Source organism: Abramis brama (assembly GCF_963993115.1).
Source record: "Abramis brama genome assembly, chromosome: 21".
Lineage (NCBI taxonomy): Eukaryota > Metazoa > Chordata > Actinopteri > Cypriniformes > Leuciscidae > Abramis > Abramis brama.
In genome coordinates, this window is record NC_139983.1 from 14009197 (window position 1) to 14036025 (window position 26829).

The 26829-nt window shown below is 36.3% G+C and overlaps 2 protein-coding genes across 4 annotated transcripts; both read right to left on the bottom strand.

Annotated features, from left to right (window-relative positions):
* Positions 1–414: 414 nt before the first annotated feature.
* On the bottom strand, positions 415–26195 carry wdhd1 (WD repeat and HMG-box DNA binding protein 1). Of its 3 annotated transcripts, XM_084096474.1 has the most exons (27): positions 26107–26195; positions 23187–23220; positions 16750–16873; positions 16535–16646; positions 16213–16364; positions 15142–15253; positions 14397–14447; positions 13964–14059; positions 13665–13757; positions 13344–13450; positions 12854–12995; positions 11135–11342; positions 10873–11045; positions 9747–9931; positions 8302–8543; positions 7829–7966; positions 7217–7373; positions 6554–6668; positions 6032–6163; positions 5576–5778; positions 4700–4848; positions 4411–4467; positions 4085–4116; positions 3794–3961; positions 2673–2812; positions 1754–1889; positions 415–978 (listed from the first exon to the last, which is right to left on the bottom strand). In XM_084096474.1, exons 3-27 carry the CDS (start codon positions 16824–16826, stop codon positions 811–813), a joined length of 3345 nt encoding a protein of 1114 aa, XP_083952600.1. In that variant the 5' UTR covers positions 16827–16873; positions 23187–23220; positions 26107–26195; the 3' UTR covers positions 415–810. The 3 variants fall into 3 exon arrangements, with proteins under 3 accessions (XP_083952600.1, XP_083952599.1, XP_083952598.1); XM_084096473.1 differs by lacking the exons at positions 23187–23220; positions 26107–26195 and adding an exon at positions 17608–17676; XM_084096472.1 differs by lacking the exons at positions 23187–23220; positions 26107–26195 and adding an exon at positions 17608–17671 and having other exon boundaries at positions 16750–16870.
* socs4 (suppressor of cytokine signaling 4) lies at positions 18746–21411 on the bottom strand. Its single transcript, XM_084096475.1, has 2 exons — positions 21280–21411; positions 18746–20507 (listed from the first exon to the last, which is right to left on the bottom strand). Exon 2 carries the CDS (start codon positions 20479–20481, stop codon positions 19339–19341), a length of 1143 nt encoding a protein of 380 aa, XP_083952601.1. The 5' UTR covers positions 20482–20507; positions 21280–21411; the 3' UTR covers positions 18746–19338.
* Positions 26196–26829: the final 634 nt, after the last annotated feature.

Sequence of the window (26829 nt, forward strand, 5' to 3'; positions counted from 1 at the left end):
GAGGCGTGCTTGCGTCAGGCCACCTGTATCTAGTAAGAGGATGAGATCTCTTCTACACATTAAAGTGATGTCTTGGAGCAGATCAAACCACCCAAGGGGATTGACTAGACCTTTGGGTGAGGTTGTTCTTATGATTAAAAATAAAATCAGTGTTTTTAAAGTCAAATGCATTAGGCAACCAAGAGGTTGTACTGCTGGTAACATGTCAGTTCAGATCAGTTTCATTTCATGTCAGTCCGGTTGCAAAAGCAAAGTTCAGTGACCACAGATGAACATCAGAAAACCATTCATTTCACATTTGAAGGATGCCCATCATTACATCACTGGTGTGCAACAAGCAACATTATGCACTTTCAACATTATGCACTTTTGCCAAGCTAACATTTAGAATAAAGACAATACAGCAGACAAGACTCAAAATACAACATTTTAGCTTTTATTATGATAGTACAAAATTTCACACACAACAACATATGTACAAAGCAGACAAAAATAAAGTAGGAGAGACCACAGCATTCAGAGTATCACCAGATTCAAAGAGACCTTGTTATCAACCATCTTGCAAATTTATTAACAAAGAGCCTTTGCTTCATTTCAAATGCAAATGAAGAGAGACGTGTACTGCTTTCAAAAGAGCTCCAACTTGAGAATATTTATGGAGAACAAGTGGATCACAAATGAGCAGCTAATCTATTAGACAAAAATCACAGTAAGCAATGAAAAAAAATACTTTAAAAAGTTTTCCCCCCAATCGATATTAAAATATAAATGTAAAAAATATATAAGCATTAAACTAAATTGTGTTAAGTACTATTCTTTGTTAAATGCAAATGCAGAAAGTTTAGCAGAAGTATCCAGTGACTTTTTCTTTTTGGCACTGCCCTCGTCTGACTCCGTATGTTCATCTACTCGTCCTGCTTCATCTTCACGCTTTCTTTTCTTGGGGTCCGAGTCGCCCTTTGCTCTCTCCGTCCAGTTCTGAATGAAAAAGATATGGGATTTTTATACACACACAAGCAATAAACTGCATCGTTCAAATAAGCCTTAGTGATTGTAATTAAAAATGACTGACAAACCACTGCCAAACCAAACACATTTGTTCACGGTTGGTGTAAACAAAGGCGGTGAACATTTACAGATGACCGTGATGAGTCACCGGACCCATTTCACATATGAGCACCGGGACTCTTTCTGCACGTTCCCTCCCCTTCCCCCTCCCAATATACGCCGTTCACCATTGTAACGCACTCTTTCACCGCCTAATGCCACCCTCATGTCATTAACATAAGATCAATGAGTACGGCACACACACCCCCAGCCTGAGTTTCCAGAGCAACAGTCGTACCAACCATTCGCCCTCCAGGCTGGAGTGTGTGAAGAGTCATTCTGTCCTGCACTGAGTGGCTCTGTGGGTGCGGGATCACGAACAGATTGTTCATACAGGCGGAGAGCATGAGTGTTTGGAAAGCCCACACATATACACAGGTAAGTGGAGATCAGAAAACAGGAGGATGCTTGCTAATGAACAGTGTTGTCATGGATAAATTGAGTTGGAGCATAAAAAAATTGGAGGAAATTGAACTAGAAAAAAAACACACACGAGTGCATGAATGAAATCTGTTACATAATAACGAGGAAACATGCAAGAAAACTGAAACGGAAATTCCCAAGTAACCTTCCTGGATTAAATAACAGGTTGAAGTATTTGCTTGAGAAATAAGTAAATACATGTCCCATGCATGAAATGTCTTACCAGTCTTTCCTCTGCTGAGAGAGTGCGGAAACGCCCCATGCCTTCCTTGATAACATCCATTTCCTCAAAGTCAGGATTGTCTGCGAGAATGCTCTTCCTATTCTCCTCAAGCCACAGCTGAAAGCCGGTTTTTGGCCTAAAGAGAGTAAACCGGTTACAGACAAGTGTAAACAAACCACTAAAAAGGACTGACAGTTCCTTAATCAATCATCTGCTACTTGATTAGGGAACCACAGCATACAGATGAACACACTGGTGTCAGCCAAAACAAATAGCGAAAGACTGATTCATCTGGCAATATTTTGTGATTTTCGACATCAGATAATATCGATTGATTTACCATTTAAAAAAAAGAAAAAAAAAAGAAATTAAAATTAATACTGATTATAAGTAATAATGACATATGACTTACTATAATTTCATTTGAGTAATTGTGGGATGTAAATTACATACACAATATTTATTAATAAAAGCAAATAAAATGTATACAATTACTGAAATTAAACATCGATCAACCACAATCAACAGTGTTAATTATCTGCTTCAATCTGATTGAACTAATATTGGAACACAATATCATGTTGTTTTTTTAAATTAATAGAAATTTGAATTTAATAGCAAACTTTTCATCTATGCCAGATTCTGAAGGTTCTTATATTTTATACTATACAGGATTTAAATTTAGACTGGCACAAGAGCTTCTGTTAAAAAACAGATTTACACTATTGCCCTCACATTTTAACAGCCATAAAAAGAATTATAAAAGCAATCATACAAAATTGTATATTGTGCATCTCTAAATTTGATCATTTATAGACACTTGAGCAACAATGACATCTGACATGGAATACTTTTACTTTGAAAAATGTAAAAAAAAAAAAAAAAAATCATTACAATTAAAGGTGCTGCGGTCTCTTACTTTCTGTTTTCGATATTCTCCGCTGATACTGGAGGTGTAGCCGCAGGAACTGGTTTCATTTTCTCTGCTTCTGATTGGCTGTCCTCCTGTTTCTTACTGTTTCCTTTAGAGGCACTCATCTGCAGCAGTGTGGCCTGGGTCTTAAAAACAAGGAACCAAAAAAAAAAAAAGCTACATTCAGACTGCAGGGAAAAAAAGTGTTTCATAACAGTGTGAACATCACAAACCACATGCAATCTGATCTTTTCCTTTCTGATTTGGCCCACTTCCATATGTGGTCCTAAATCAGATACAGGTCTAATGTTTTGTAATGCGACCTCAGTCATCATCAGAATTCATGCAACTTTAACAGCAGCTCTAGATCAACATTCGTCACAATTCTGCGCCGATGGGAGTCACTCCAAAGACTTTACATAGCGGTAGTTCTTTGGTCACTCATTGAGCATGAACGTTAGCAGCAAAGTTAGTCAGTGGAGGGACAGTGAGATGTTTTACTCATATACTAGTCCTACAGATGAGACGTTCAAAACTGCTTTGAAACAATCTGTATTGTAAAAAGCGCTATATAAATAAAGGTGACTTGATTTGACTTGACGTTGCACTGAGGTCCTGACTCTCTGCGGTCGTTAAAAATCCCATGGCGCTTCTTGTAAAGAGTAAGGGTGTAATCCTGGTGTCCTGGCCAAATTCCCTCCATTGGCCTTTATCAATCATGGCCTCCTAATAATAATAATCCCCCATGCTTTCAATTCAGCTCTGTGTTTACCTCCATATGACAGTGTACTGTGTCGTCTTTGTTATTGTTCTTTTGCGCATGGCACTCAATGTGAGAAATGATTGCATCTCACATATTTTTGGCTAATCTAAAGATATGTTTTGTACAAGATGGGATTTTTGTGTCCAGTGCATTGACTAAAAAACAATGTTGCTTATATACCAATAAAAACACCTCTGACATTTTACTCTAAGATCGTTTAGTTCTGATAGCAGAACATTTGTTAGAGGTAAAGATAACCAGGTCATCCCTTGCAGACAGAGCTAAGAGTGAGTTTTATGGGGTCAGACAGGTTGTGTGACCCCACAGGGATGGAGAACATTTGTATTTGAGCAATACACTGTACCTTGGACTTTGGCTTGGGTGCCAGGGGCTTCAGGACAGGGGCTTTGCCCTGTTTTGATGTTCCGCTGAGAGTTGCAGGTTTTCTGCTGGACATCGTCATGCTGTCCAAAACATTAGTCGTCCTGGGCTGACCAGCTGGAGAACTTGAGGACTTTTCTGCACAAGACACCTGTAAGTTTAAATGTATTTTTTATATATACTGTAAATGTAAAAATGCATACTGTAAAGTATTCTTGAAACACAAGAAGTATATGGAGCTTGCTTACTTTCACTAACAATGTGCACGTCTTACCTTGAAAGGGTTCACGCGTCCTTCTCTGCTCACTGTGACACACAAGCACAACTTTTATTGTCACCAGACACTCATCTCTCATGGCAGCCATTTATGCCACTCAAAGTCATTTGAAAAATTGTTAAATCAATTAGAAAGATAAAGATGTCATGTAGAAAAAAGTAGCAATTTGATAATCAAAAATGAATTCCTTTATTTCTACACTGAAAATAAAATGTTGCATTTGGCAGTTGATAGTTTATAAATGCTCAGTTTTGAACTATTTTACATATTCCTTTGAGTTTTATAATTTTCCGTTTATAGAAATGGTTTAATATTCTACTCGCCTGGTTTGGGAGAGGGCCTTTCAGGTGATTTTCCTCCTTTTTTGAATGGATTCAAACCTGGCAAGTCAAAATATCAAAAACAAATTAAATCAGGTTTATAAAAAAAAATACATTTCTTAATCTTAAAGCTGTCTACTGCAGTATTTGAGACTCATGCTGAAACAAGTAACGTGAATGATCAAGAAAGCCTCTATTTCAAACATCAAGAAACACACCGCTGAAATGCATGGGGCATTTGGTTTAATATACTACTTTTCAGATGTGTATGGAGAAAAAACAGCATATTTACGTGGTTTCCTGGTCTCTGTTGACTCCTCTGCATCCATTTGCTCTTCCTGTGGATATTCTTCCTGCTCTTCCTCCTCCTCACAGCCATTCTCAACTTGTGCTTGTCTGCTGCTCATCTTATTGGATCCTCTATATTCTCTACTGGTGTGTCTAAATATACAGAAACATTTGACATGTTGGCATGACAATTTTCAATAATTTTTAAGGTTATTTGATTCAGAGTTCCCAAAACTTTGCCAATGACTATTGAAAGGGACTTTTTTCACTTTTGTAATAATTTTAAAGACATTGGATTCACAAAGCAGATAACGTATTTTAAAGTCACCATGAAATCAAAATTGACAATGACAGTATTTATTATAAATTATTAATGATGAATGACATCTCTTCTCTGACGATGTGTTTACTGGCACAAAGGCGGGACAACCTGTCACTCAAGATGACATCACAGCAATAGCAAACCAAAACCATCCAATCATTTCCCCATGGACAAAATCAAGTCACACCCTACATTTTTTCTTGTTTGAGAAGCCATTTCACTCTGATATACATCACAATAGGGGAAAAAAAGACCATTGCAACTGAGCTAAACATAACTACAAAAAAAGTATTCACTGTAGAAATATGAGTTGATTTTTTTAACTTTTCTAGGGCTGGATACAAAAACAAAGGTTTTACGACCTTTAGGAGAGTATAAATAAGATAATAGGCATAACACTGATCCCACAGTTCATAAGCTTTTTCTGCTTAAAAACCAAGAATACTAGTTTCTAAGAAACTGCAACCAATCCAACAATTCTTAGACATCTAATTTCCAGGAGTAGAACTGTAAGAATTATAATTAATATAAATATAACAACCGGATTTCCGTGCTAACCTCTGATAGGCCGGCTCATCATCTTCTTCCTGCTCCTCCTCCTGCAGCTGATTGGCCTTTTCCAGGGCGAGTTCACTGAGTCTCTGTGCCAGGGCCATGCGTCTGGAACGAGATGCGTAACGGATGGCGAGCGTCACAACGCTGTGAGTCATCAGCTCAGCCAGCTCCACACACCGGAACTCACGCTCCAGTTTACACGACAGCTGCCCGGGCGCACACACAAACAGACAACAAACAGCATAATACATGGTGAGATGTCTGGAAGGACCGTTAAAACAAATCTGATCAAATGTGCAAGCCAAGCCTGAATATAAGACATACACATGTCAAAGCAGAGTTCTGATTTATGACATTCCACAATTGTTTTACAGAAATCACAGTGAAATTCAATCCAGGCATAAGCAATTGAATTTAACCAGGCTTTAACTTCCTGTTCTGGCCACGTGAATGACTTACAGCGAACATCTTCATTAGCAGTTCCTGCTGCTCTTTCTCGGCCTGAGACTGACCCTCGCTGTCAATTTCATAACCACTGGATGACAGAAAGCCAAAGTGGTTATGAAAGAGCATAGACCGCCAGTACTGCTCCTAGAAAACATAAACATAAATAAACAGTTTTAACAAAAGAAATTGCATATTTCAGGATCCACATCAAGTGTCAGACAAATAATGCACTAGCAAGACAGGGATGGCTACAACTGACTTTTAGTCCAGGTCAGCAACACTGGAAATAAAATAAAATTAACATAAAAAAAGAATGAAACAATGCATGTTTTTAAAAGCTAACCTATTTTATAAAGACACAACATTAATTTCACAAAATTCTGGAGCAAAAAACAGCAAGAAACACTGCTAAGACAATATAGACCAACAATTTAAAATGTATAAATAAATAAAACACATATTAGTAGAGAACTCTACATAATACTATAGTTTAAATGAATTTGACAAGACTCCAGGATGGATTTTAGGCCATACCTCCATTTGACCTTTCTCTGTAGTGGTCTGGCAATAAGGCAGGTTAAAGGGCAGGACGGCCACAGCAGGGCGGGGTAGGGTGGGTGGGAAACGTGAGCCTTTACATGGGATACACCTGAGACAAATGAGGAAGATTCCCAGTTTCACTGACTTTAGACACGGTGGGTCACAGATCTAAGGAAGCTTGTTTATCTCACAATTCTGACTTTTTTTTCCCCCAATTGTGAGTTTCCATCTCGCAATTCAGACTTTTTATCTCAGGATTGTGTGATATAAAATCTGAATTACATGATATTATTTCTCGCAATTGCGAGAAATAAAGTCAGAATTGCATGATATAAATTCGCAATTGCAATTTTTAAAGTCAGAATTGCGAGTTTATATTGTGCAATTCTGACTTTATATCATGCAATTGCGATTTCATATCATGTAATTCTGATGTTATAACATGCAATTGCGATTTAATATCATGTAATTCTGATGTTATAACATGCAATTGCGATTTTATATCATGCAATTCTGACTTTATAACTAGAAATTTCGATTTTATATCACGCAATCCTGAGATAAAAAGTCGCAATTATCTTTTAAAATGCTTTATTTTGGGGCGGAAACAAGCTTCCATAGAGATCTGGCATTTGTGAATAAAGGAAAATGACGCACCTGATCTGCTGTGGATTCTCATGAACCCCAACAACCCAACAATGGTCTGATTTGCTCTTGCAGGTGTCTCTGGTGTTGCAGACAGGAGCCCATGTGTTCCCCAGGGACCGGTTCAGCATACGTACAACACCCTCTGAGTCAATACAGCACGGGGTTCCTGCAAAAAGAGTTATGATCATTCACTACTCAAATAGGTAAAGGTAAACCAAAGAAACCACAGGACCACAGGATTAAATAATTATTTTTTTAGTCCATGTCTATTAGCTTTGATTGAGGCTGTCTGTATGCATACACTACCGTTCAAAAGTTTGGGGTTGGTAAGGTTTTTTAATGTTTTTGAAAAGTCTCTTATGCTCACCAAGGCTGCATTTATTTGATCAAAAACACTTTACTTTTATGTACTGACCCCAATCTTTTGAACAGTATTGTGCATAGCATGTGACAACTATCAGGAAATTGAAGCTAAAGTCAAGGTTACATAAAAATTCTCTAGGCAGTTGTTTATTTTTCTCAATTTCCTTAAAGAAACAAATTCAAACTGCAGGAAGTGAATACAATAGAGCTTGAGCAAGTATGTGTGTAACTCCTGCTCAACCGGAGAAGGTGACTCACCCTCTGCAGTGAAGCCCATCCATGCCAGGTAGGACTTCCGTGAGAGAGGCAGCGGTTCTCCGTGGATGACCTGCCTTCTCTTCCGCCCGAGCTGGAGCAGCTGTACGCCAAGGGCCTGGTCTCCATCAAACCCAGTACCTGACGGCATACATGACAATCAAGCTCAACCAATTTGCAGACAAAAAGCACAAGCAAAGTCAGATTCATTTTGGAGAATCTGCTCGGATTGGAATTCTCCAAATTCATATTGTTAGTATTAATGGTTGAAAGAAAGGATTTATTCCATTTGAGTAATTTGCAGATGTGGCATTTCACAAGTTATTACTTTGTTTTTAAGTACCTTCAATATTTTCTCATTTACAACTGCTTTGCCAATCATTTAAATATGCAATACAGATTTGAACAAACAACCATTGGCTGATACAGATATTTGTCACTGGCTCACTAATTTGAACCAGGCGACAATTAAGTACCTCTGTGATACACTATGAGGAGCTGCTCTTCATGTCCTGCCATGCAGACCACAGCTCCTGGCAGGCTAAAGATCTCCTTCTGCACACCACCGATGGAGAACAGCCTGACCATCAGAGCACTGGTGGCCACTGCCACCCAGCCCTGACCCAAACACAAGGCACGCGCGTCCTCGCCTTTAGGAAGATCCACCATCCAGTCCTTATGAGTGTCCCAGCACGAGAAGTGCAGACACTGGATCTTACTGTTTAGAGAGAAAAATATAGTGAAAATTAGACATTTGAGAAAGGAAAAAAAAGATTTTCTATTAAAATATTTATGACACAATATTTATTGTTTTCTACGATGTTACTTGTTCTTTATACCAAAATATTTACTCTCTCTCTAATTTATGTCAGTTTTCATACTTTGTCATCATGTTTAAGGAGTTTCAGGGTGTGATTATGTTACAACATCGGTCCCATTGTTACATTTTCCAGTAACACTATCAATACAGTGTCCTTGTTAGACATGTTAAATATACTTAATGTAATAATAACAGTAAATTATGCATAATTACATGCAACTAACCCTAAACCAAACCCTAATCATAACCCTAACGCTATTTTAAGTATATGTTCTTAATATTACTCAGTACTTAAATGTGACCCTGAATCACAAAACCAGTCAATATTATTGATTTTTCTTTTATGCCAAAAATCATTAGGATATTAAGTAAAGATCATGTTCCATGAAGATATTTTGCAAATTTCCTACCGTAAATATATAAAATATTTATTTTTGTAAGTGAATGCAGCAAAATCGTAAACATAAACGGACAACTTTAAAGGCGATTTTCTCAATTGTTTGATTTTTTTTGCACCCTCAGATTTCAGATTTTCAAATAGTTGTATCTCGGCCAAACATTGTCCTATCCTAACAAACCATACATCAATGGAAAGCTTATTCATTCAGCTTTCAGATGATGTATACAATCCTCAATTTTGTGGTCCAGGGTCACAAATGTATAATTACACTAACAAGAACATCTTAATTATATAATATAAAATATAACATCATAAAAATAATGTGTAACCCGTTTTCCACAAAAAATGTGCTATTTCCCTTTTATTTGCTATTCCACTAGAACAGTTGCAATTAATTATTCATTTAAAAACAGTGCATTTCACAGATGGGCAGTAGTAATGCAAATAAAAATGGAGGCAAAGTGCAAATTTGCTTCGCAAACAACGACAAGCAATTCAGGACAAAGGGGAAATGGGTCTACAGAGCAAGGTTCACACCAGCTTCTCCTGACTGTAATCTAACTTACTGTAATAGCTGACCCGTTGAATAAAAAAAAAAGAACTCTAAATCCAATTCAGCAAATGTCTAAATTAAAGAGATGAAAAACTTAATGTCTAAACTTAAAGAAATCAAGTCAGCTATGATTACTGAGATCTTGTACCTGGCGAGCTCATCAGTTCCCTCACAGGCCAGCAGCACGGCCTCCTGGGATAGATCAGCCATGGTGTGGCCCAGGGAGTTGGTGAGATGCATGGCATGATGGATAGCAGTATCGTGAAACTCCACATCAATGGCGTTGTCCTGATCATCATTATAGCCACGGACGATGCCCACGGAGTTCCACATCTGAGAGGGAACATAGGGAGCTTTAAAAGACCTTCTCATATTAAATAAAAACAAAAATATTTACTTTCACTACATTTGATTTAACAGTAAATCAACATAATCCCTTCAAGTTGTTGTACAGTTCTTGTTGTTTGCACATTATTGTGTTTTCAAAATAATAAATTATTGTTCTTAAATATTTGTAATGCATATTATGTTTATGGTGTTGTAGTTAGGGTTGGTACCGTATCGCTTGAATTTTAGTTATTCCCAGTTTCAATTCCAATAAGGTAAAAATTAAAATAAAATAAAAAGAAACATTTAAGTCAAACATTTAGATATACACATTTAATGTGTCTTTTTGCATTCTGTTGCAACTGAAAACCATGAACAAAAATCAGTAGCCTAAAGAACACTTATTATGAACACTTGCCTATGATTTTAACAAATATACCACAGCAAAAACAACTAGACTAACTAATATAAATTTCAGACATTATTAAAGACAAGTGAACAGCCAGTGATAAAATAAGAACAAATAAATGAATTAGCAATAGCACAAACAAACACCACAGAACAAAGTTCAAGGTATAGAAATTGAAATCAAATGTAAAATAGCACTGCATAGTTTTCTTTTTATAAATAAAATATAGATATATAGGGTGCTGTCACTTTAAGACCTAATGCACAGATCCCATGTACTATACACGTGTTTACTTTTGTTTACATTCACTTAAGACATAACCGACTGTGTTTATGATGATATTTTGACATAATCTCATGTGTATTTGTCCGTTTCTCGACCCAGCCCTAGTTGTCGTCTGACACAATTTTCTTCTAGAAACTAACTTTGTTGTATTAATTTTCATGTTATCACTGTGAAGCTGCTTTGATAAAATCTGTATAATCTCAAGTATAAATAAAGGTGACTTGACTTGAAAACGGGTATGATTTCTCCTCACCATAAAGCGATGCATGAGGTGCACTGGGGTAGATCCCGGCTGGAAAGCCCTTTGGGGTTGTGATGGCATGGGACCCTCGTATATGGGACGGGACACTGCAGGACCCACCGCAGGAAGAACAGCACTGCTGCCATCCTCCTCTGGAAGTCTATCCAGTTTTACAGAGCCTGGATCTTGAGATACCAAAACATCTGACCTTTAATTAAAGCGCTTTACTTGAAGTATCTTCCTACACTATTTGCTTTGCAGTGATGTCTCATACCTTGAGAATTGTCATCGTCATCCAAGAAGGACCCTCTGTTCCGCGGTCTGCCCGTGGCAGGCATGAGGTCGTCGTCGTCGTCGTCATCGTCATCCATGATGGGTTTCTTCACTGGAGACCGCGAGTCACTCGTGCCCTCGTCCAGCATCCGGTCATCATCCTCATCAAACAGGTCATCATAGTCATTTGTCTCTTTAGCTGCAGTGGCCTAAACATCAGCATAAAAAAAACATTATACATTCATTTACATGAGTTGAAAAAAAAGGAGCACGTTTAAATTAACATTTATGTACAGACATTATATAATCAGCACTTCATGCATATTTCAGTATGAATATGAAAATGTGTTATAACATTTCAAAGTATTTGAATGAACATGAACTGATGTAATAATAATTTAAGATTATAATATTTTCATAATATATTTTTGGGTAACACTTAGTTAACATGAATTATCAATTAATAAACTATTTTTACAGCATTTATTAATCTCAGCATTTACTGATAAATTGTTTTTGATCTGTTAAAGACCCCTTGATGTGAAAATCAATTTTTTAATGTTTATATGTCTGTATGGTGTTTTTAATATACTTTAAGACAAACCAAGTGCAAATTCATCAGTCAACACCATTGCTGTAGACCAACAGCATATTTTGAACAAAATTTTAAAAAAAATTAAATTCAAATAACAGATTTATTTTCAAAACATTAATTATTTTCAATAACATTGTTGTACATACCACTTAATAAAGAATTTACAATATTTCAAGATTTAATTGAACCTTCTGTATATTAACAATTGACTAGGTGTGTCACAACATGAAATTAGAATTAGGATAACTGAAACCTAACAGAACAGGTAAAGCAGTAAACCAGTGGTGACACCAGAATAAAAATATTCATGATTCTGAACCTGAAACTACAGAATTACTATTGTGATGGATTTTTAATAGATAAGATAGTAAACTATCTTTTAAACTAATGATTCTAACCTCTAAACCTTACCTCCCCTTTTAGGCCTAACATTCTAACACTTTGAACCACATATACTAAAATGTACATTTGGCATTATCAGGACCCACAAATATTGCCCCACTGCATAATTATACAACAGTAGTTTAATGTAGTACTATTATTGAAACTCTGTAAACGTTAATTTTTTTCTAGCGCAGTACATTTGCGTTTTCAATGCAGACATTCGTTGAATCTCTTTTACACAAGAGAAGAGATTTAAAATGCTTTAAATCATCATACTACCAAAACTAAAAACGCGATATAGTGAGTTAAGTTATGCTTTCGCTTCGAGAAGTGCCGCTTTAAATGATGTTGGCTTTGAGGAGTGCTGCTCCGATCTAATCGCAAGAAAGCGTGACAAAATGACTATTCCCAAACTGTAAATGGTTAGTTCATCCAAAAATTCATAAAAAAATCTCTTCATTTATGTTTGGAAGATAAACGAAAACGACATGAGGGTGAGAACATCTTACATTTTTGGGTGAATTATACTTTATAAATACAGTAAGCTGTGTCTTGGATAAAACTAACTCGTTTTGTTTACATCGACGATACATATCGTCGCATTTTTATATTGCGATATCTCGTTATAACAATGAATCGTTACATCCCGTTACATGACACTCATGACTTTACGTTGGTGATGCTATTTCTGGTGCAGTATGTTCAGGGGAAAATAGGCGAGAGCCTGAGGGTACAACTGACCTTGGTGTTCTGGATGGTAGAGGAAGAGGACGACACGTCTTCCAGGAGCCCGAGGCAGCCCTCTGTGTCCGTGTAAGCGATCCGGCCCCCTGAGGGATGCCACGCCATCCCACACACTGTGAACCCTTTCTCATGTTTCTGTCTGCAATGGTACAAGATTAACAAACACCATCACCACTAAAAACATCCTCAAATACAACCAATATTGTGTACAGTTATATTCAATGCAAGGTCAATGCAATATTTACAGTCAGATTTCAACAGTGTTGGGGAAAGTTACTTTAAAAGTAATGCGTTACAACATTGTGTTACTCCCTTAAAAAGTAACGCTACTTAGTTACTTTTTATGTAAAGTAACGTGTTATGTTACTTTTGAAGAACTTTTTTGCTTCACTAATTACTTGGGAAAAAGTAATTGATTGTGTTACCTCCAACACTGGGTTTCAACATCCAAAATTATCAATAATATTAAGATCAATATGACTATAACCTCTCGATACACAGTTTGGCCTCTACATCCCAAATCAACAGGTTTCCGCCAACTGTTCCTGCAGCCAGAAACTTCCCACACGGTGACCAGACCACAACATTAAAAACCTGGGGAGGAGAACGAATCGGAAAGAATTGTTCATGACAACATTGCAATATAACACACAACTTTAACCACACAGTACATTATCTCATCTGATACAGTAAGGGAAAGGTTAATACGCAATTGTAACGCTAATAAAGGTTTCCACCACCCACAAATGACATATTCCTCTTATAAGTAACTGTTCCACTGTAAACTACTGGATGGTTTTCTACTGACCTGCGTGATGAGTTCATCAGAGAGTGTGCTAACATGTGTCCATGTGTTTCTGTCATACAGCTGAATGGTTAAGTCCACCGGTACGGCAAGCAGCTACAAGTACATACAACAATGAAAAAAAGAAAATGCATCTTAATGTCACGACTGTTGTAAGAAACTGGTGATAGGAGTCATTTACAAGACTGACAGATTGACTGATGTGCTCATCAAGTAGTTATATATGAAGCCACCGAAGAGAGAAACCTGAAAATGTTAAGTGAATTTAAAAAAAGCTTATATAAACGTGACATTTTCAATACCTTTCCAGAACGAGGCTGCCAAGCAAGTCTACAGAGAGACTTGGCATTGCTAACATCACTTGACTTCTGGAGAACTTTCCATTGAGCTACTTGAGTCTAAAACACACAACAGGGATTAGCTTTACATCAAAATACAGAAGGGTCCAGAACACTGAGATCACACTGAAAATCTGGGAGTGAACAAACAAAGGCTCATATAAAATGCAAAACTATTGACGTTTCTGCTTTATTTTGCACCATGTGAATTAGTTCTAAATAAATTTTCTAAACTAAAAGTTAACAGTTAAATTTGATTTGTTTATTCAATTGTTATGGTATGTAATAAAAGTTACAATTACAAAATGCAATATAGAATCGTTTTCATTAGTGCTCTATGACTTTTGGACACCATTGTACATGTATTTTGTTGAATGAAGAGCTGATAAGGCCTCACCTGTGACTCAATAGACCACACAGTGACTGATCCATCACAGCTGGAGGAAGCCTGTCAGGAAGTCACATCAGCACAACAAAATTACCAATACTGGCCCAACAGTCGTTTTAAATACATTATTACTCATTAGTACATGTTAAATTTCACAAACAACACACAGGACAGTTCACAAGCCTGGGATCGGTAAGATTTTTAATGCTTTTGAAAGTGTATCTTATCAAAGCAGTATTTATTTAATAAAAAAAATCTGTAAAAACAGAATTACTATGTAATATTATTACAATTTACAATAACTGTTTCTATTTTTAGATATTTGAAAATGTAATTTATTCTTGTGATGGCAAAGCTGACTTTTAGGCATCATTACTCCAGTCTTCAGTGTCACATGATCCTTCAGAAATTATTTTAATATGCTGATTTGCTGCTCAAGTGCAAAGTTGTGCTGCTTCCTATTTTGTGGAAACCATGACTTTTTTCCAGGATTCTTTGATAGAAAGATCAAAAGAACAGCATTTATTTGAAATAGAAATATTTTGTAATATTATTAATGTCTTTACTATTTTTAGCAATTTAATGCATTCTTTCTTAAAAAAAAAAGAAAAAAAAGAAGACTGACCCCAATCTTTTCAACAGTAATGTATGCGGCAAACATGACAGTGAAAACGGATTCACGAGCAATTCTTAATTTAGCCACATTTAAAACATAACACCTGTTGACCATTAAAAAAGGCACCATGACACTCACAAGGAACTCATCAGAAGGATCAAGAGCCACACTCAGGACGGGAGCGTCATGCCCACGTAGGGTCTTCTGCTGACTGCTGTCCGCCACCTCCACTATCTTCACCAGGAAGTCACTGGAAAACAGAACGCCAAAATTAGCCCCTTCATCCTCCACCATTTTCAGCTCAACAGAGACTCATATTGGCACTGTAGATGTTTTGATCTGAAGTGGGGAAATAAATGAAAACTCATTTCCGACCTCTATAGGAAGAAAAAAAAAAAAATCAAATAACCTGTTTGGAGCTCAGCTGCCAGCGCATCAATATTCAAGCATCGGCAGCGGGATAAAACCGCTCAATCAATGCTGTGACATGCTCGCTGCCTTCATCCGTGATGCAGCCACTTAAAACAATCCATATGTCCGGCAAACGGCCATTTGTAACTAATCATACAACAATCGAAGTGGTTTCCTCTCCACAAAAGCACGGAGATGGGAGAACTCAAATATTAAATGACCCGTGAGATTTCACCATATTTCACCAATTTTAACTAATACACAGAACTGCTACTAAAAATACATATAAAACAAAACATGGAAATAAGACAAACATGCTTAAAGGGATAGTTCACCCAAAAATTTAAATACGGTCATCATTTACTCAACCTCCAAACCCGTAGGTCTTTCGAAGAAAGTAAATCCTTATAAATCGAGCAGTTTAATCCAAGCCTTCTGAAGAGACACGATCGCTTTAAATGATGAACAGATTTAATTTCGGTAAACAGAAGCTCAAACATGCTTGCTTGATGCACAAGAACCAAGTTTTTTTTCTAGACTGTCAAGCAAATACTGTTGAGCTGTTCATATGGATTAGTTTTATGATCTCTTTATGAACATTTTGAGTTTAGGGTAAATAGACTTTCAACAGGGGGACAGAAATCTCTCAGATTTCATTAAAAAGTTCTTCATTTTTGTTTCCAAAGATGGGTTTTTAGCATTTTACAGTAATTTATGACATGACCATTTCAATTTTGGGGTGAATTGTCCCTTTAAGAACACGATTGTAGCATGTAAAGGAATGAAAGCAACTCGTACCTTGAGCCGGCAGCCACTCTTGACCCGCTGGCGTTGAAGGTGACGTGGTTTGCGTTGGTGGTGAATCGAGTGAGTATGCCATCTGGATCTCCCTCAGGGAAAGTGTGAATCTGAACCGTGTTGTTGGAAACTGCTGTAACTAGCTTTCCATTCTGTAGGAAAAAATAAACACTGACATTTAAATAGCAGTAAAATTAACAGGATTCAAATTTAATTGACCGTTTTCAGGTGTTTTACGAGAAAACTCTCTGTAGCATTATTAATGTAATTATGCTTTTATAATACACTGTGAAAGAACACACCAAAACAAATGTGAACTTACCTTCAAGGCTACAGAGTAGACCTTCTCACCGACATTTATAGACTTGGGATCATCGTCATCTAGACTTTCCCATATGCGGACATCACCATCACTCCCACAAGTCACAATACACCTGGGAAAGATCATAAAGTAGATTACAGGCATCTTATTATTGCCCATTTGTTAAGTCTGAAATCAAATGTATGTTTTGAGATATTACAAAAGATGTCACTTACTTTCCCTCATCATCAAAGCAGACATCAGTGTGGCCTTCTGAGTGACCGTAACGCATGGGCTTCCTCTCACACGGCATGATGCTCTCAGGAGGACAATCAGATACAGGACAGACAATGTCTGCTGCTGGTGACATGTGTAATAATATATATTAGTATTACATATAATTTAAATATAATTCATTTTATATTTGAAATTAAGCATTTCATATACAGGAATAATGCATAATTTAATTTGATAACTAATTCGATACATTTATCCTCAGTGCTATTGCAATACAGTATTACTCTGTATCAAGTCTTATAGTCTAATGTAACTTGCACACATTGATACACAATTTGCTTATATACTAATATAGCAGATATACTAATAATGTAAAAATATATAATACTAATAATTACAGCATTCTAATTTACTTATATAACCAAATATTTAAAAAATTTTTACATTATCTGTAACTAGTGGGAATTGTGACAAATTATATTGTTTTTATTAATTTAACTTCCCTACTTGATCTCTCTTGATCTCTTCAAGGAACAGAATGACCATGATCACATAACCAGAAATTAACGTCATTTGACAAATTTTTTGTTTTGTGATGCAAACATAATCAGCCTTTACTAAAAGTAAGTTCATTTTTATCTCAAGTTTAGACAACAACAAAAAAACAATCTTTGGAAAACAAAGAAGGGCAAATGTGCTTCTAAGACAGCTGATGTCCATGCAAAATGATCAACAACCGCGGAATAAAAACAAAATATCCTAAGGGAGAATGCGAGTGTCAAAGTAAACGATTATAATCGAATAACAATACATCGATATATGCTGCATAAATGTTTTAAACAACAAGCAGTACTTACAGCTTTAGCTTGGCGGTAATTCTCAGTATTCAGCGCCACACTCGCTCACATCTCCCGCGCTGACACCAGTGACGTGTAAAAGTGGGACGGACCGTTCATTTTTACCAAATGTCATTGGCTGAATCAGAGTCTTGACCCCACCCAACGTGTGACGTATAGTGACGTTCCAGATATATTAGTTCTACATTAAAAGTATTTTTTAAATAATTATTTATTGTTATAATTGAATCAGTCGAACATTTCTCACAGTTAATATTATTTTAAAATGCTTGAGTTCTTAAAAAAATAAATGGCTAACAGCAATAGGATCTGCCTGAAGCAAAACTGTCTGGTATGAGGCTTAAGCATCAATGATGTAATACAGCCTAGGGTTGTACGTTTAATCCTTTTCAAGAGAATAGACAAATTATCCTCATTGTCTGTTTGTTGAATAATTTGATACTCAAGGAAGCAGCTCTTGTATCTGCTTGTAGAATGAAATGCAATACCAAATATTATGATAAGATGAATGGTCACATTAGGGCATGTCATTTCTGCATGATTTAGTTCCTGTCTTTTTTGTTTGTGGACGTGTGTCCGGATTTGCCTACATTTTAAAGACGAATTGTTCCCAGAAGGATCTTTGAGACATTTAAAATCTGAAATCACCTAAATGGTGATCAGCAAATAGCCACAAGGAAGTTAAAAGTAGAAAAATGTGTCTATTTTGCTAATTATGAATGCAACATTTGTTGTTTTGTCTATATAGAGGTTATTCTAATATTTCACGATGGTATATGAGCTATAAAGCTATGAGTTCATGATAAAGATCCTTCACTTTAAATTCATAAAGATTTTATCATCTGACGAACATAAATATTTAACATGAATGGGTTTGGCAGATCATGAGTAAATCAGTTTTCTAAGAGAGAATCATATCACATTTTGTAAAAAGTGAGAATATTATTGATCTTTTAATAAATATAAGCCCCTCAGTTTACTGGTTTTGCCCCTGTACATCAATGCACCCAGATTCATAAATACCAGTTAACTTCACATATAGTCACCCAGTGAAATCTTGTATGATAAAACATAATCTGAAAGGAGATGTGATGTAAACCATAGCACAGCGAAACAAATCAGTCTTAATCTATTTGTTGATTCTATTGCTTGTTTTATTGAAAATGTTTAGCTACAATATGTGGTTGAATTGCTTCAAGACTGCGTGGTTATACGGGACAGATTTATGAAATAATATACTGACATGGTTTTGCAACTCAAACAGATATGGATTAGGCACTGTTTAGTTCTAAAATACAAGATGAATAGATAGTAGTAGTAGCTAGAAATTGTCAAGTCAGTTTTACAAGTCTGCTATCTAGTGGAATCTGGTAAGTACTACAATAGGAAAAAAAACAAAAGTTATTCATTCCCTGTTTTATCATGAAGATCTAGGGTACAAAACTGCATACAAAAAGTAAAAATTGCATACAAAAAGTAAATGATAATAACAGATGATGTTATTTCAGAAATGAAATTCATATAGTTGAAAACCTGCAAAAAAATACTTAAAATGTGAACCAATGTCCTGCATATCTTTGGTTTGCACAAGATTACATTAGAAACATGAACTGTTTTTTTTTTGTGCTGCATGGTAACTACGTCCACCATGCTGTGCTGAATACATTTACTGTGCCTTTCAATCCGTCAAATCCAGCAACATGTAGTTTAGTCCCATTTCTGTCACGGTTTTTAAACAGCACAAGCTCCATTGCACCGATAGTGGTATTGCCTAAGGAAGTGTCTCAAAGTGTAGGGTAATGGCAAAGCATCAATGCCCTGATACGTTATACAGCTACAGATGACCGCCCTGCACATGTGCTGCAGAGAGAACGGAAAGTTCCTAGGTAGAGGGCGAGAGAGAAGAGGCTCAAAAAACAGGCAGCTGGCAGGGTCACTGTAGTGCTTCAGTAGGCCCGTGACGCTGGAATCTCTGTACATGCAAGGGTCACGGCCATCAAAGCTAAAGCGCTTCCCGTTTTGCTCTATCCGAGCGTGGAGGGAGCGGCTATAACGCCTGAAGCTAACCGAGAAGAGGTATTCGTCCTGGGCAGAGTCTCGTAGCAGAAAGGTTCCTTCTGGTTGCCCTTCCAAAAGCTGCTCGGCTTCGAAACGATCCAGGACCCCCCAATAACAGGGGCTGTTGTTGATCTGAAGCAGATCTGGAACCAGGATGTAGTCAGTGTGGGCGCAGCACTGGGCGTCCCCATGTGCAAAAGACGGATCCCAGTCATCCAGACTAGAAGCCCCGGATGAGTTGATCTCCTCCCAGGAAATGAGCGCTGGAGGTGAGGAGGATAACAAGGGAGCCTTGGGTTCGGTTTCGATGCTTAAAGCGGGTTTGGTGTGAGCGCCGTGTCTCTTGATCAGATGCCAACACTGAGCCAGTTCAGATTTCGGAGAGAACGGACACTTGTCCTCCATGAGCTCGGACACATGAATCTTCCGTTTGGACCAAAGGAGGACAGAGAATGGGCGCGAGGACCCCGACTGGTGATGATGGTGGTGGTGGTGGTTGCGAAGAGGAAGACACTGGCCGACGGCATCCTGAAACTTCTGCCTCAGGGAACGACGGGACAGACCTTTCCTGCAAGGAGAGTCTGAATCTGGTTCTCCAGGGATCGTGCAGCTGCACTTTCGCTCTCGACGTCTCCGAGGACAAGAGGCAGAGCGTACGCCCTGGTCGTCTGTTCCTTCCCCATCTTCCCCTCTGGGCGCTGTCTCATGGCGTGACCCTCGGGACCGTTTTTTAATACTGCGGATGTAACTATCAGCACTCCAGCTCCGCAGGTTCTTGGGACGTGTGTCCGAGTTTTTGGGCTTCCTCTCTGACATTGTTGCAGGCCCTTTTCAGAAAAGTGCTGCACAGAATTTGAAAATCAATTACGACTGGCAAAGAAAAATATGAGGAATAATACTACTGCTACTACTACAAGGCTAATAATCTAATTTAAGGTTTCCATACTGAAAGGCATAAAATATTACAAAATTAATGAATACACTGTATATTGATGTACAGACACAGACTATTCATATCCAATTACAGTTCCAAATATACAGGAAATATACAGGAAATAAACAGGATTCTATTCACAAATATAAAAATACTTCAAATAATAGACTAATAATCTTTTTTTTATTTAGTTAAAAACTATTTTACATTTAATAACTAAAATTAAATAAATTAAATATTTAGGAAATTAAATTATATTAAAAATTAAATATGTATATATATATATATATATATATATATATATATATATATATATATATACACTGTGTATATATATATATATATACACATACATACATACATGCAATTATTATGCAATTATATATATTTTATATATATCATATACATTTTATAAAATAAAAAATTACATATTTTGGAAAACTGTAATGGGCACCGTAAAGCAGTTTAGGTCTACATAATTTTATAATTCCTACATTAATGTAAAAAACATTAAATACATTAGATCATCTGCACTCAGGATATCTGTTATTTTATATATAAATATACATATAACAACTATATACAAGTAACAGACGCACATACAACTAATAACTGAAAACTTTAAACTATTCAACCAGTATCTTTATAAAAAAAAATATTTTAAAAAAATCAAATCCTACCTTCAGAATAAAATGCAGGATGGAAAATCGTACGTCCTCACAGAGGAGTGATGAATTTCTCCATGCCTGAAGTTCGTGCAGTGAGAGCTCGGCATGAACTGAAGGGAGGAAGCGCATCCCTCCTATTTAAAACCTCTCAAGTATCAATTCCTCAGAGGAATACTTGCCCTTCACTGGACGGAAGAGGTACTTTTGTCAATGGACAGTTAACCTAGCATATACAACGATGAATACGCTGCCCTGAAGAAATGACATTGAGAATTTTAAATGAGTAGGCAATAGGATGTATAATCAATATCAGTTTTAAACTATCATATACATATATATTATATATATTATACCTGCTAGTTTTACTTGCAAAAACATGTCTATCTCTTAAATAAGCCACAAGCCCACAACATTAAAATCTTTTTAAATTTATTAGTTTTTAGCATGAACTTTGACTGACCATCAATGAATCAATGAGCCAAATGTAATTAGTCAATAATAATGGACGTCTATTTACGAGAGCAACCTTGTTAGGAAGGAAATGGGAAATTTCCTAACAGACACTGAGAGCTCTACTTCATTGATTTATTGATTGATATGTGCCCCGCTTTAATTTGGGAACATCCGGCAAACATTTGCCTGGCGCAAAAGCAATTTTTGACACCCATTTCAGATGGTGGTCAGGCCAGGGGTCCACATCCACCCAGAAAGTATCAAATATCAAGAGTAATATCAGAGGCATGCAGTTCCGGCCTGCTAAATGGATTACAAAATAAATTCAATAATTCATTATGGCTGTGAAGTCATTAGATGATATCATTCCCAAATATTAAAATATGTTACTCTCTTTTGTTTAATATCACAGGCAGGCCACTGTATAGCAATGCATTATTCAGCAGAGCATCCTGTGCATCTTGTTTTCATACATTTTCACTCTCTCTTTTTCACTCTACACACAAATGTGTGAGGCCAGCAGGACAGCATGCTAGAAACTGAGTGATGAATTCTCTTGTGATCTGTTAAAAGAGGTTGATCGGATCAATGTGTAGAGGCTCTTCATTGTCTTACAAATGTAAGAACTATTATGCGTCCGGTCCTTTCTCTTATAATATTCTTTTCCCTTCTTGTTGTAGAACTTAAAAAATAAAGGATGTTTAAAAATAAATAAAGGACATTTTGCATGTATTTTTACAGTGTGAGTAAATGTTATGAAAGTATTTTTTAATTGTAAGTGAATGTTATGACATATTATGAATTTAGGAGATGTATGTAAATTGTTCAGTTTATTTAATTTGTTCAGTCTTAAGGGATAAATAAAAACTTCTAATGAGAATTATACATGTTGAAATAAACTAAAATAAACAAGTTTAAGTACTAAAATGACTAAAACTGAAATAAAAATATTAAAAAACAAAATGAATTAAAAAAGCACATACAATTATTTAACTTAAAAAATATATTAAAAAGGAAATACAAAATATAATGAAATACTATTATAGAATTTAAAAAATACTAAAAGACAACATTGCCACAAACAAAGGATGATAATGATAACGACAAATATATAGTTTTAAAAATCGTTCCAAATATAAAAGAGTAACAGAGTCAACACCACAACTATAACGATAAGAGCACAGAGAAACAATATACAGAACAATATTGTATGTTGGTAAGGATGCTAATATGGACCTAGTTATCTTTATAATTATCGTTCCAGGTTTGAAAGTGTCGCAACAATCACCTAACTTATCATTTAAAGTAATCACAATACTGAGGTTACACAAGATGACAACAAAATAGCCTGGAAAACTGTTAACCATAATTATTCATGCCCCAATGCATTCTGGGAAGCGGATGAAAAGGACTACAAAACCATTTGTAGGCCCATTTGAGCAAAAAAATTAATAAAATAAACTTACTGATAAGAAGTGTATCTGCCGTTGATGGCTTGACCTAAAAAACAAACAAACAAACAAAACAGTGTGTTAGAATAAAATAAAATTCAAAACTACTTTTAATTATCATTATCAAAATGTATTCTTATAGTGAATTTTGAATCATCATTTATTCCCCACTAACCTTCCCTCCCCATGAATTACTAGAATTGTACTGCTTCGATCAAATACTTGGGACTAAATTTGGATTCCCACCAGACCGCACAATGCAGAAGTGAAGCATGTTTAGCTGGAAGAAGTAACGGGATCAGACAACTGGGAGAACAAGCTCCTGTATCACACGTGCACAAATCTGCCCTCTTTATCTGTATCCTATAGTGAAAAATCATCTTCCTCCACAAAGAGGACAGAAACTCGGTATGCCCATTAACATGGCACAGTTTATCAAAGAGAGGGAACCTTGCCAAGCAAGTCTCAGATATGCCAGCTATTACTGTGCTATCGATCTGATGCACAGCAGAGCAACCATGGACATCATGAATTTTTCATTTGATTGCATTGTCAAACTGTAAGACAAAAGCCATACAAGCCTTACTCTCATTTTATGAGCACTTTTTTTTCAGTGTACAGTCTTAACACCTCCCCCAAGACTTGTTTATGGTAATAAGGAAGTTTAAGGCTCTCAGTAAAAGACTCCTGCAGTCATAATGATTCCATTGTCTGCACCGGTTCACAACATGTCTGGCCGATAATATCGCATGACCATCATTCAAGTGTAGATGCCACTGATGTTGCTTCAGAACGGTGGCTCTTTGAGTGATGGAAAGTCTGTAATTAAATCAGCGGGAAGTCTCTGGCTCCATGGCTCTAGTGTTCATGTTCTCTCCATTGATCTGTATCAGTATCTGGACGGCTTCTGTAACGGCTGTTGCAGTCGAGGTGCTCTGGGTGTCTGTGTTATGGGCTAGCAAGTGCTTTGAGAGAAATCAAATTGTCTGCTGTTATTTTAAAGCCAAAGTGTGTGATTTGTTAGTATTAAAATACTTTCTAGTATGCAGATACTAGAAAGTAAAGCATTTGCAAATGGATTTGTCTCTTTGGCGCTATAAAACTTTGATGTATTTGTTTATGCATTCCGACAAGCCCAAAATAGCAACACTGACTCAACCAGTGGCGTGAGTTTGAGGACAGGATTATCTATTTGACCGACCAATAGCAGATGCCGATGTGTTAAGACAAACATTGTTGGTACTTAAATATAATAGAGATTTTTGCACTTTTGATTTGAACCAGTAAGCAATCACATAGCAACACATTAAAAACATCCAATCAAAACAACTCAGCAACTGCTTTGCATAAAAAGTCGGCATGAAATGGAAAGTTGTTTTTCTTCCCTATTGTGACGAATATGTGAGTGAAACGGCTTCTCGAACAAGAAAAAATTTAGGATTTTGTCAATCGGGAATTGGTTGGATGGTTGTGGTTTGCTATTGGTCGATCTCGTGTGAGTGACAGGTTATCCCGACCTTAAGCCGAAAAACACATAATCAGAGAAAAGAAGAGATGTCTCTGCAAGAGGGAGGGGAAGTTGTTTTGATTAAAGATTACTAGGGCACATCAATTAAAAAAATAATTATTACGTGCACAGATACATAAATTATAATGCATACTATTCAACATTCCATTAAAAGCAAGAATTGTCCATTTTTATTTCAAGGTTACTTTTGCACTTTTACAAATGCATTAAATTGCTTTAAAGACCAGGGTCTTTTTTGTCTACTGAATTAGTTTGAGATCAATTTTGGGGACATAATATAATTCTCTAATTAATTTAAAATATACAATCTTATTCTCTGAGTTTCATCAGAAGTTTGTCCATAAACATTGCATTTTACTCATATGGTCATATGACAAGAGTGAACAGAAAATTCTGGAAAAACTTTAGTTTAGGGACACTAGTTGCTTATTAGCATGCATATTCCTTGGACATTGGCTGTTTATTAGTTCTTATAAAGCACATAGTAATGCTTTATTCTGCATGACCATATTCTACATCCCTACATCCTACACAATACCTAAACTTAACAACTAGCCTACCTTACTAACTATTAATACGCAGTAATTAGGAGTTTATTGAGGCAAAGGTCATTGTTAATAGTTGGTGAATAGTGAGAATTGTACCCTAATCTAAAGTGTGACCAAAACGACTATAAGATTTACAAATATAGCATCATAAATTATTTTATGCACACACACTAAATAGGGCGACAATGTTACATTGTTCTGTTTTAATAAATCATGCATGTACATTAAAATATGTTAGGCCAATATTTGCTGTCTCATTTTTTCGGCCATGTACAGGCATTATAGACAAACAGACTGTATTTCAATGATTTGTATCTCACTCAATGTAATGATCCATGGTATAGTCATGTGAACTAGTATATCAGCTTTCTGCAGGCATTTTGTGTGCTCTCAGCCTCCCTATTTCCCGCAAGGTTCATTCAATACCTGCTGTCTCTCGGCTTCCCTTTTCATGCAAGTTATTGAGCTTATTAAGTATGCCTGCAGCATTTTTAAGCAGTAATTGGAGACGCATTATGGAATCACTGTTGTCACAAGTGCTTTGTCTATATGTACCATCATTATTTAATTAAATGTGTGCACCATATTGACAAGCCACACCATTAAGCCTTATTTGCTAATTTCTTTGAAAAATAATTTTAAAATGTTCGATATGGCATTGTTAGAATAGAGAAATTAACTAAAACATATATATTTTTTTTTTATTGGAAAAAAATGGAATTTCCAAATATTAAATTAGCAGAATGGTTGGTTTATAATTATATGTATTAAAATGTTTTAATATCCTTCATAAGGAATATTGAGGCAAATTATTAGAATTATTGACTGCTTTGTGGTCTGTTTTGATATTATAGCCTACCTTATATAGTGCAGGCACATGGAAGGATTTGCGATCAATGGTGTTTCCTTCTCAAATTTCTTGTTGGTCCTTTCTGTACAGTCACATCCTACAGAATATATCTGCTTAAAAACATTTTAAAATATTATTATTTATTTTTGTTTAGACACTTGAGAAAATCAATACGTGAAGGAAGAGAGATGAATTCCAGTAAGTTAACTGGTGCTGATTCTTTCCATCTGACAGACATTCAAAATTAGCTGTGTATTCTGACTGAAATAATATTTATGCAAGTAACATATAAATTGAAAATGTCATTATATTATAGCCATCACACTGTAAAGTGCATGTATTACATAACCTATCAGTTTGTCGCTGTGTCGATATGTATTAACCGTGAAGTATTTTGGCTTAACTTATTTACCACAGTTATTTACTGCCGTGGGTTACACGGTGGGTAACTAATACACTGACAGACACCTTTTCATTTCAATCTTGAGTCTTGTCGAACCAGAAGGTGTCAGTTTTCACATTCAACACGTCTAAGATCACAGAACCAGTTTATAAACTTCACGTTTATCCTGCTAAACATATTTTTCTTTCCCTAGACGGATATGAACGTCATTGCACCGCGCCCTCGTTCAACCGTTCAACCCACCCCGCGCCACGTCATATTCCACGCACGCAGACAGAGAGAGGAGGGGGTGAGACGCGCAGGTCCCGCCCTTTATCTGATCAGTATTT

What these genes read in the sequence shown, in the direction of transcription:
- socs4 (XM_084096475.1), bottom strand. Translation starts at nt 20,481, where the DNA reads ATGTCAGAGAGGAAGCCCAAAAACTCGGACACACGTCCCAAGAACCTG.
- wdhd1 (XM_084096474.1), bottom strand. Translation starts at nt 16,826, where the DNA reads ATGCCGTGTGAGAGGAAGCCCATGCGTTACGGTCACTCAGAAGGCCAC. An exon ending in CTACCATCCAGAACACCAAG is followed by an intron (nt 11,343 to 12,853) that starts GTCAGTTGTACC and finishes GCTGATGTTTAG; the next exon opens with GCCACTGCAGCTAAAGAGAC. An exon ending in GATGGGCTTCACTGCAGAGG is followed by an intron (nt 7,374 to 7,828) that starts GTGAGTCACCTT and finishes CTCTTTTTGCAG; the next exon opens with GAACCCCGTGCTGTATTGAC.